General features: G+C 42.8%; 4 protein-coding genes across 11 annotated transcripts in view; 2 read left to right on the top strand and 2 right to left on the bottom strand.

The window, feature by feature from the left end:
• Positions 1-10,133, top strand: part of LOC113204853 (glycerol-3-phosphate dehydrogenase, mitochondrial) — a 22,903-nt gene that overhangs the window by 1,259 nt on the left and 11,511 nt on the right. Inside the window, exon 1 of one of the 7 annotated variants that reach the window (XM_052264275.1) lies at positions 8,660-8,695. The exons of the other annotated variants lie outside the window; for them this stretch is intronic. The gene's annotated coding sequence lies outside the window, so the exon portion shown is untranslated. Of the gene's footprint in view, positions 1-8,659; positions 8,696-10,133 lie in introns of those variants that run through there. 7 annotated transcript variants of the gene reach the window in all.
• LOC113204855 (GDP-fucose transporter 1) lies at positions 68-2,622 on the bottom strand. Its single transcript, XM_026420212.2, has 7 exons — positions 2,187-2,622; positions 1,905-2,109; positions 1,659-1,797; positions 1,477-1,563; positions 1,301-1,404; positions 1,027-1,215; positions 68-873 (listed from the first exon to the last, which is right to left on the bottom strand). The coding sequence occupies exons 1-7, from the start codon at positions 2,246-2,248 to the stop codon at positions 667-669; spliced, it is 993 nt and encodes a 330-aa protein (XP_026275997.1). The 5' UTR covers positions 2,249-2,622; the 3' UTR covers positions 68-666.
• Positions 2,701-5,216, top strand: LOC113204858 (mitochondrial import receptor subunit TOM22 homolog). The gene is made up of 5 exons (XM_026420215.2): positions 2,701-2,838; positions 3,085-3,223; positions 3,477-3,588; positions 3,705-3,832; positions 3,915-5,216. Exons 2-5 carry the CDS (start codon positions 3,104-3,106, stop codon positions 3,960-3,962), a joined length of 408 nt encoding a protein of 135 aa, XP_026276000.1. The 5' UTR covers positions 2,701-2,838; positions 3,085-3,103; the 3' UTR covers positions 3,963-5,216.
• On the bottom strand, positions 5,205-9,739 carry LOC113204857 (protein takeout-like). 2 transcript variants are annotated; one of them, XM_052264276.1, is made up of 5 exons: positions 9,559-9,739; positions 6,103-6,346; positions 5,898-6,031; positions 5,639-5,791; positions 5,205-5,538 (listed from the first exon to the last, which is right to left on the bottom strand). In XM_052264276.1, the coding sequence occupies exons 1-5, from the start codon at positions 9,722-9,724 to the stop codon at positions 5,381-5,383; spliced, it is 855 nt and encodes a 284-aa protein (XP_052120236.1). In that variant the 5' UTR covers positions 9,725-9,739; the 3' UTR covers positions 5,205-5,380. The 2 variants fall into 2 exon arrangements, with proteins under 2 accessions (XP_052120236.1, XP_026275999.2); XM_026420214.2 differs by lacking the exon at positions 9,559-9,739 and adding an exon at positions 9,183-9,391.

The following is a 10,133-nucleotide window of genomic DNA, read 5'->3' as shown; positions in this document are numbered from 1 at the left end:
GCGGTACGCAAGATAGCACACGGGAAGTACAGACACTGGGCTGTCGTACATAAAATTTTACCTCATATTTCCTTTGGTTTATTTATTAAAGAGATTCAAGGATTAAAACAATAGTTAATGGTGGTTTACAAACAACTTATCCGAAGTCATGACTCATGACAGGTCTATAACAATACTGAGAGTAGTACATGCAAGCACAAGCCTCCCTAAAATAAAAACGAGTCATCAAAATGTCAACAAATAAAACATATTCCTCACGGATGATGAAATGCGTTTTTCAGAATGTCATATGCTATAAAAATTGCTGATAAACAAGTTGTGTCATTGACTAGCCCTACAAGATAGAACCTGTTTATACTTGGTAGGGATGTTACTGACACTTAACTATGATTTGTTGTACTAGATCATTGATTTGAGAGGTGCATCCCTCATTAAAGCTAATTAAATTCAGTACCTATTTGTTTTCTTTCCCAAAAGATATTACTCTAGACTATTTATCAGCATACTGTAGTTAAATTCTCAAAGGAACAAAACAAGAACAAAAAACAGGTTTGTACTCTTCTACAGAGAATATGTGACAAAAGAAATGTCAAGCATGATTTTTGTCAGACCGAATTTGAAAACTACTGCAGCAACACCAGCCAGGGTATTACCTTTATAAATCTATTACACCTTATTAGGTCCCAGAGAAGTAAAGTCCCGCTTCATTTCTTGTTGTTTCACATATGTATAACACATACTTCCACCAAGAACTGTTAAGTTTGATACCCACCACAATGCTGATTTGGCCTCAGCATACCACTGAGTGGCTATCACAGTTTGAAAACATGCTTTAGCAGTTCCCGATATGTTGTGTGTAAGTGGAGAAGTCACCTAGAGAAAATGAAAGGTAAAACTAGTTATTTACATAAATCTGTCAGTGATGCAAAGGGATCCAAAATGAAAAATGGGAGATTGGTTCATCGAGCCCCGGGGAGGGTCTCTTTTACATGCTATTATACATGCTGTTAAGGTAAGTATAGATACCTTAATTTGGAGTCCAGTGAAAAAGCCAATAGCAAATCCACAAACACCACCAATAGTCATGAGCACCCAAAAATAAACACTAAACAGACCATGGTAGTTCAAAACTACAGGTACTTCATGGTTTAATATCATCAAAGGGATCAGAAGAATTGATGTGTATGCATTATTGTAGTAGGACAAAAGCCAGATCTGGAACAATACATGAGGTTTAGAGGAGACTGAGAATATACACAGTGATGGAATCGTCCAATTAGCTATCTTCTATTGATTTTACCTCTTGATTAACTGCTGGAAGAACATTTTTCATGTGTATAGAGTAAAGGGGAAGGGCTATAGATCCAAGGAGGCCAAATAGGGTACCAGTCACTGACAGCGATCCTGTTGAAAATATTTTCAATTAGTTAAAAAATAATGTAAAGATAACGTGATATCATGATGAAATAAACTAACCTGCCAAACTCTCCTGATCAATGCCAAGCCAAAATCCAGAAATTATAACCAAGCAGCATCCTATAGCTGGAAAAGATGTTTTCTGACCTAGGATGTACAAATAAAAGGCTCCGTTATAAGACTAATAAGTAATAGTTTTACAAATATTGTTACACGAGATTGATTTGAAAGCAATTACATACCCAAAAACAAATAGGACAAGATCACGTTAAAGACAGTTGTTAAGGAGCGGCCAATGTAGTAGAAGGCTACATCAACATACTTCAAGCATAAATTATTGAAAACTATCATGGTTGCAAATATCACAGAGAGAGGAAACACCTGCAATAAAACAGAAAGATCGAAATTGATATTAATCATTGAAATACTGTGATAGTACGACAGGGGCAAGTACACACAACAGAACAGGCAGAAAATGCCAAAAGTACCTTCTTAAAAACAGCTCGATCAAGAGGCGTACCAGCAGGGAATGAGAAATTTCGTGGAAATGATGATGCTAACAGTTTTAGCGCCAAACATATTACTGTTGATGTAACACACTGGTACCAAGTGACAAATAATGGTGCATCAAGATCTATTTTATCACTACTAAACAAGGTCTTGTTTACGAACACTGTCACTATGGACACAAACCTTAAAGAGAAAGGACATATAAGCTAAAGCAAATGCAAAACAGTTCATCGGATAACACAAACATTTTTAATTCTTACCAATATCCAACGACAACAACTGCAACTTGTACATATTTGGCACAAAGTGTATCTGAAGTCATAGTGAATTTTTAAATCCTTGAACTTAAAGTACTTGCAGAGAGATTAGGAAAGACAAGAGATAATTTGTAAACTAAGGAGAGTACTGTCTATGTTGAGTTCATTCCACAAAGTGAAAAACTTGATGGAAATTCAATGATTTGACATGGTGATGGGAGAGCCGGCGGTATCCCTTGTTGTCTCGGATGAGTGACAACTGACATCCATACCCGATCCGTCTACAGAGATTTTCAAAGTACGGCAACGACAACGATTGAGCCGAGGTGATAAAGTGAAAGCACGTTTCATTCATCCATTCATTCGCCGTATAAAATTGAGCCTGTGAAATTTCAGTGTAGAAAACGGACGAATGTTGACAAAAAAGCTGACAATTAACTACATTGTTTTTGGAATCAGTGTTCAAAACAAAAGCTACGAAAGGTTAGAATGAGAAATTAAGACTGCCACCGAACGGCAATGTCTCATACTTTTCTTCGGTGATTTCCCATGTGCCCCTCGAAATTTGGACCGGTCGATGTCGATTTCCTAAAGTCGTCTGCGTACTCCAACTCCAAAAAATTTGTCGGTAACTGTTGTTCTGCGCTCCAACCAGGTATGTGTCCGAAATTTTCGTGGACATCCATCTTTAGGTGCATTAAAATTAAGTCAGCTCAATCTGGCTGCATTTTCCTGGTATGGTTTTCTCGGAGTGATGTCACAAGAAGGCGACTGAACTCCGGACACGGCGAGCACGCTGTTGGTCGCTCGTGCCTGACCCAAAGAAGGAATTTGTGCCAAAACAATTCGAAGTTTAGTGACGTTCTTCGTCGGTGATCGATTCGTCCTTTTTGCATCTCAGGTACCTGGTTAATTAGCTTATGGCTCCCGGCGAAGACCTGGACCTAGACAGCGGGGTTGAGTCTCTGCCAGTGAGCAGCAAAGACATGACACCAGAAAAACCCAAAGCTTTACCAGAGCTTGAAGACGACGATGACGATGTGAGTAAAGAGTCAATACAGCGGTTTTTATTCTTTCTAATGGCACCATAACATTGATTGTCATTCTGTAAACAGTTTGAGCAATGAAAAACGTTTTGAGGTTAAGTTGCCCTATAGTTGAATATATGCTTCAGCACCTAAAGTGACCAGACATATCCAATTTTGTTATTTTAAAAAACGTGCTTTAGTTTATTCGCATTTCATTTATCGTATCTTCTATGTAGTTTATTCTGAAACTTTGATTTTCGTTTAGGATATTGATGAGACCTTGGCAGAAAGGCTTTGGGGCTTGACTGAAATGTTCCCAGAGTCTCTTCGGAATGCAACATATTCACTTGCTGCTAATGCTGTGGATGGGACTAAAGGTATTTCGTTATTTGACCATCAGTGAATTTTTAAATTTCTCTTACTCTGCCTACAATTTTATTCAGTATTAAAAAGATCACCAATAACATTTTTTTGTGTGTGTGTTTTTTGACAGGATTATATAGCTTTTCTCGATCAGCCTTTTGGGTTTTATTTAGCTCCTCTCTTATCTTATTTGCACCTGTTCTACTGGAAGTTGAACGAGCTCAAATGGAAGAACAGCAGCGCAATCAAACTAAACAGGTATAAAATTAGTCAATAGATCTCACAATATCTACTTTAACATCTAGTTGATTATCTCTCAATTGCTTTGCTTTCTTTATAGGTTCTCCTTGGACCAAACTCAGCAATGGCAATGGGGCCTCAGCGATAATTACAGGGGAAGGTGCAATAAGGGCACTTTGGGACACAATGCAAACTGGAGAAGTTGAGAATCACTCTCGGGTGTGTAGTAGATATCAGTCGGTTATGGAATGTGCCGTAAATCAATGATTTTATCCAAAACTAGTGGAATTGTACACTGCTCTAAGTAAATGAAGTCAGACTGATATGTCTGCTCAGCCATAAGTAGCTTATCTGACCGAAATTTGAAGGTACTTAAGTAGATATTGTTGCTTTTGAATCTTGACACTGTCACTTCTAGCGCTGCAAATTATCTAACTTTGATACCTACTCGCAAAATTCAGTCATTCTTGAGGATAAGTTGCAGCGTTGTAAAATAGAAGTAATTGCTCCAAAAATAACTTTTATTCCTGCAAAATGTTGTAATAGAAAAGACTGCTTAAGATATCAATTTTCATTTCTGCATTAAATTTCAAATCCTGACAATTGAGTGAAACCTGTTGTACAATAATTCTAATGTTAGTCAAATTTAGTTTGTGTAATAGTTGATTAATATTTTGACTTCAATACATCCAATCAAAATGTCAGGTCTGAGAGCTGCCTGCCTGCAGTTGTTTTTAACTCGCCCAAATCTAGATTTTTGTTTCTGAATGGTTCTGTGAATTTGGTCTTGTGGTGTGGTCTGCTGGGTAATGAAGGTGTGTTAATGAGTTTGACATGCAGCTTCTCATCTTTATTTTACACGTTTCTATTAAAATTAATTGTGATCTTTGTAATATGAAGCAGCAGCAGGGTAATTTTAATCATGTCCTCTTCGTGTTCAGTTTATATGACATAGTAGCAGAACTAGTGTGTAAACTTAGAGTCTGCGCTCTCACAATTCTCTAGTCAATATTTTCAGTATCTCACATCTTTCATGGCTTCACTCCAGTGAACATTTCTGTAAAATATTTCATCTTGCTCAATGGAATCACAATTGATAAAATGTTTCCAGTGTATCACTTGGTGATAGGAAATTACACAATTTAGCCATTGAAAACCAAGATGCATCCTTGTTTCTGTTTTACATATATCTAAGTGCTTCTTGTGGTGTCTCCAAGACCATAGAAGTTGCATTTGGCATCTACTTGCCCCATTTCAAAAATTCCCTTTTTTTTCTGTACATGAATGTTTCCTCAACATTCCCTAAAACTTTTTGTATTAAATATGGCGTGACCCAGAGACATCAGTGTACTGTAGTGAAATAGGTAACGTAAATAAATGAATGAATGGATAACAGCAACAATCTTCTTCATTTTTTATGACTAGCAGCTTCTGTAACCCATCATATTTGTACTTCATTATTTAAGGTATATATTACTCCTAACAAAGTTTTAATTCTTAACAATAATTAATTCTAGATCTTGTTCTGCTAATGTTCTATTGCTCTCAGGAGTACAAGTTGTCTATCTACAACTTTTCAGGAAATAGTTCATCAAGAGGGACATGCAGAAATAAGGACCTAGCATGTTGTCTAACTACCTCAGCATAAGCTATTTCAAATGAAGAGCCAATTTCATTGTACACCAGCTCCCAATTATCATTCAAAACACGATTCATTGTCGTTCCTGGAACACAAGAGCACACATTATTTTTCCCTGTCAAACTGTATGACTCTTTATCATTTTTTTATAAACAGAAACATTAAGTTTTTGTAGGACAGTTTACCTAGCCGAGGGTCACCGCCGAAGAGGTTGTCAAGCTGTAGCTCCATTTTCTTTGGTGTCATTTTTATCTCCGTGGTTTGTATGTCCATGTATTCTTTTCCATCCTTCTTCTTTATCCTCTTTCCTTGTATGTGCCATTTGCAGGTGCAGTCCTCTAGAAAATTGACAAGGCTGACTTGTGGTTGGTTTGCTAAAGTCAGTGTACGAGCGTCCCCTCTTCAAATCCAACCGACTGACCAACGCATTCCATCGATACTTACTCAGGACGACCTTGCTGCCGCCAGCGCCGGTCACCGGGAGGAGAAGCACGCGTCCGTTGACGGTGTAGTTGCTGGTTGCGATGGCACGGGGAAACAGGAACGTGGCGTTGATCGTCAGGTTTTCGAGGTCGATCCTGGAGGGCCATGGAGCGTCATGGAAGCTGCTGCTAGCAGGACCCAGACCCAGATGGTGGTGAGTACTCACTCGGTGTTGTACACCTTGTCGTTGTCGAGGAGCCCCGTGGTGACGAGGTCCTTGAATACGAGATTGAGACCCACGGGGCCATCACCCTGGCTGATCCTCAGCTCACTGACGAGCAGCGGGTCCAGCGGCGGCAGGCCGAGCTTGGGCAGGCCGTTCTTGAGCTTGGGCAGCGTGTCCTGTACCGCGTCGCGCAGGCACGAGAAAAACTTGGGGTCGGTTCGGGCGCAGCGCTTGATGTCGGCGGCTGCAAGCAGGAAGGCGCATACAGATGTATAGAGGATGGCCCACACCCCGCACACTTTTGTAATTATATTGTGCCGCGTGCGAGGCGTGAGATAACTTGTAAAGGTGGCTGCAGCAATGCACGGCACACCAACCAGGTAGCAAACTGCTGTGAAAGTGCATTGTGTACCCCTCCAAAAACACGCAGTTTACACTGTTTCTGATCTGATGAAAAGTGTCCTGCTGATTTTCCTCCCTACCAACAGAGATTTGTCACAAAACGTCAGAATGACGTATTAGTGATGTGAAAATGACGTTTTGGGGTAAAACAAGACGTCATAGTGATGCGAATTTTCATCATTTTGACGTTTTGTGACCAATCTGATGATAAATGATAAATTGACACTATCAATTAAATCGCGAAGTTACGAATAGTTAGATTTTATACCACTGGGGACTATTCGTACAAAACTGACGAGTATGTACTACTCATTATTTTCAATGCCAAACTACACGGTAAAAACATTTCCTTGATATCCAAGGAACATCGGACCGATTCAAGCACGGAGGTAGGAAGAAACCTATGGGGCGTCCTTGAATCGGTCTGGTCATCTTTATGGACACCAAAGAACCGTTTTTACCGTGTATTCGTGACAGATTACTGTCGTGAAATAATTACGAAATTCAGAAACAGTGTAGGCGAGCTTTAGATGGGACATAAAATGCAGATTTCAGACGGTTTCCTACTGATGAGAGGATATATGACGGATGATGGAAGGGCTAATTCAAGGTCTACCGGAAATGAAGAAGGTTTTCTTCCGGGTCCCGACTCATCATTGAAAGAAAATGAGTCGGGCATTGCCCTTAGACCTTCTTTGAACTTGAACTTGTACTGCTTATCTACGACCGACACTTTGCCTTACCCTCTCCCCTCCGTCCCTCGCGGGGAAGGGGGAAGTCCACTCAGTGCATCGCTCTAACATTTTTTGAAAAATACATCTCTGCTCCAATTGTGCACTGGAAAACCAAAGGCGCTAAGTCCTACCTTTAAAAGGCACTAAGGGTTTCGTACCTTTACAAGGGCATTAAGTTTTAGCCCCTTTTGTCTTTGTGATAAGGCACTAGACTGAAAATGTCTTTAGTGCCCCAGGAAAGGCATGACTTTAGCACCTTTGTTTTACCAGTGTGCACGATTATCGTTAGCAACCTTCATGTATGTGAGATGAGTCTCCGTCATTTGAATCATTTCGATTTCAAATCTTTGAATGCCGGTCGCGCTGACAGTGTCCCGCAGTTGGTAAGACTGATGTAAGCGTGGAAGTATGCAACGGACGAAGAGTATCTCGCACGTTCGCACGTTTCGTCGAGTCGATGCTGCTCGGCAAAAACAACTAATTGGTCTCATTAAAGTTGTTCGTCAACAATTTTGTTTTTCTCCTCCGCGTTCTAAAAAAAATCCAGTGTGATTAATGACGACACATGGCCATCCATATGCACATGGACATATCAATCATAAAAGTTCAGAATAAAAACAGAAAAACAAGGAATTTTAGCGTGTGGAAAGGGGGGGGGGGAGTCAGTGCAATGAATATCTGTATCAAAAGTACGACCACAGGTATCATTTCACCTGCATTTTATAATAACTGGATTACTTGCATTGTCCAAATAAAAAGTTAAAGGGACCGAAACCAGGAACCCTGGAAGTTAGTTTTCGACTAGACTAGTGAGCGTCGAGGGGGAAATCACTTGGGTTCGTAGCGTACGGGCTATTTCTCTTGCCATTTCTGTTATTTCTCGCCTTTTCGGAAGCTTTGAGGGTATTTCGCTTTCGGACTATTTCACCGACTATTGCGCTTCTATTTCGGGTCTAGTTCGCTCTAGTTCGCTTTTAATTCGCTTTTAATTCGCCTTTATTTCGGACTATTTCGCAAGTTATTTTTCCCTCGGTGAGCGTTTCCCGCGCTGTACACTGATAAACTAAATGTTCAACTGCTCAACACTTGCAAGTGTGCAACGAGGGTGGTGCAAGTTAAATACCTGCAGGTTTGCAACTGCAAGTGTGCAAGTCCGTAGTTACACACTTGCGAGTGCACACCTACCGAGTTGAACACTTGCAAGCTGGCAAGTGTACAACTGCGGACTTGCACACTTGCAAGTATTCCACTTGCAGCTGAGCAGGGTTGTAGTCGGGCCGGCGGCGGGGTTGTTTTGGCCTACTTGTCGTGCTGACGGTGCGCTCGCCGCGCCCGCCGCGCGCTCACGCCGGCGCCCCCGCGCGCACCCGGCCGCAGCACAAGCAGTTCCACGTTTACCTTTCGTTCGGCGGTGTCGTGTCGTTTAGCCGGGGCGTCGCGGAGACGTCTCTAACAGCGTGAGTATTCTCGGCGGAAGTGTCTGCGAACGCCGCCATCGGGCGTCACATTCCCGCGGTAGCGTGGAGTGCATTGAATACGCAAGCACGCCATGTGAAACACTTTGCTGCACACGCATACCCTCCACCCTCCGCAACCGTCGCCGTCGTCCAGGTGTTCAGAGCGGTAATGGAGAGGCGATGTGCCGGCCCAGCCGGCCCCGGTCGTTGCCAAGGGGGGCCTCGGCGCGCGGTCCATAGCCTGCTGGCTCTACTGTATTTGTGTATGGGTGCGACCACCACAAATTTGGTGCCGACGGAAAGGTCCAGGCTTTGCCCTCGGCTTGTTAAAACTGATCACAATTCACGTGCGCGGGGCACCACAGGCGTCGTAAGTGACGTCGACACGGCCTTGTTCATGGGGTCCTCCGGACGTTGCTTGCCACTGCTCTGACTGAAGCCCAGGGTCTCGCTCGACCACCGGCCGGTGGGGTCATCATATACCTACGCAGTTTGGCCGCCGAGACGACCCCGACCAGGATGGCGGCCGAGAGGAGCGGCACGATGGCGGTCCCGGCCGTCCCCAGGACGCCGCAGTGTGTGCGCGATGCCATGGTGACGGGAACAGACTGAAAGCTATGCGGCGCGTTCAGAACTCTCGAGCTGGTGCGTGGCCTGGAACCTGACTGGGCCCGGCCACTCCACCAGAGTACGACTTATACTTCCTCCTGGTCGTGTTGCGTCACATATATAAGCCCCCTCTCCCCCTCTCCGATCCTGTCTTATCGTAACAGCTTTACTTGGCGCAACTTTGTTTGCAGATTAACATTTTACTTTTCCTTAAATTCTTCTCGAAAACCAAAACAATAGAAAACTACACCTGCCTTCTGCCCTCTCCAGTGTCGCAGTTGTGGATGTTGTGATCGCGCGACGCTCACGTGAGCCAGTGCCAGTACAACTGGACTGGTCATCTACTGTGCGAACTCGTTTCTTTTTTATGTACAGGCTTGGTTCCCACCAGTCTTCAAAACAAACCCGCTGAGAAGTCATGGAAAAAAATATGGTCAGGGAAAGTCAGGAAAATTGCTCGGACGGTCATGGAAAATTAGATATGTGACGGACTCAACAAGTTTTGGGTGTTCTTTTCTGCCGTTTGAGGTCGTAGGGATCCCCTATGTTTCATTGAAATGCTCGAGGAAATTCTTAAAATTTCGTCTAGAATGTCATATAAAATTCACGGAAAATGCCAAGGAGCTCCGAAATGGGGGAAGCCCTGCTGATTCCAGGATTTGATTCTATGGGGGAGGGGAGGCGCACCATGCTGCTGTAGAGTTCAAGGACACCCACCGTGCGGCCAACCGGCAAGTGTTAAGGGCACACGTGTGTAGCTCTACGAAAGAATCGAGGAGGGGGAAGGGTCACTCATCCTCTCCCCCTCTCCCACTCTTTCTCTCCCTCT

This window comes from Frankliniella occidentalis, unplaced genomic scaffold (assembly GCF_000697945.3).
Source record: "Frankliniella occidentalis isolate FOCC.00 unplaced genomic scaffold, Focc_3.1 Scaffold17, whole genome shotgun sequence".
In the NCBI taxonomy this organism is placed as follows: domain Eukaryota; kingdom Metazoa; phylum Arthropoda; class Insecta; order Thysanoptera; family Thripidae; genus Frankliniella; species Frankliniella occidentalis.
The sequence above is the reverse complement of the archived record's forward strand: the minus strand, read 5'-3'. Positions and strand labels throughout refer to the sequence as shown.

Excerpts from the sequence above, each read along its gene's own strand:
- LOC113204858 (XM_026420215.2), top strand. The coding sequence starts at position 3,104 with ATGGCTCCCGGCGAAGACCTGGACCTAGACAGCGGGGTTGAGTCTCTG. Across the intron at positions 3,224-3,476 it reads TTGAAGACGACGATGACGAT|GATATTGATGAGACCTTGGC; the intron begins GTGAGTAAAGAG and ends ATTTTCGTTTAG. Across the intron at positions 3,833-3,914 it reads AGCGCAATCAAACTAAACAG|GTTCTCCTTGGACCAAACTC; the intron begins GTATAAAATTAG and ends CTTTCTTTATAG.
- LOC113204855 (XM_026420212.2), bottom strand. The coding sequence starts at position 2,248 with ATGACTTCAGATACACTTTGTGCCAAATATGTACAAGTTGCAGTTGTT. Across the intron at positions 1,564-1,658 it reads CTTGTCCTATTTGTTTTTGG|GTCAGAAAACATCTTTTCCA; the intron begins GTATGTAATTGC and ends TGTACATCCTAG. Across the intron at positions 1,216-1,300 it reads TTCCAGCAGTTAATCAAGAG|ATCTGGCTTTTGTCCTACTA; the intron begins GTAAAATCAATA and ends GTATTGTTCCAG.
- LOC113204857 (XM_052264276.1), bottom strand. The coding sequence starts at position 9,724 with ATGACTTCTCAGCGGGTTTGTTTTGAAGACTGGTGGGAACCAAGCCTG. Across the intron at positions 6,032-6,102 it reads GACAAGGTGTACAACACCGA|GATCGACCTCGAAAACCTGA; the intron begins GTGAGTACTCAC and ends ATGGCCCTCCAG. Across the intron at positions 5,539-5,638 it reads CGGCGGTGACCCTCGGCTAG|GAACGACAATGAATCGTGTT; the intron begins GTAAACTGTCCT and ends CTTGTGTTCCAG.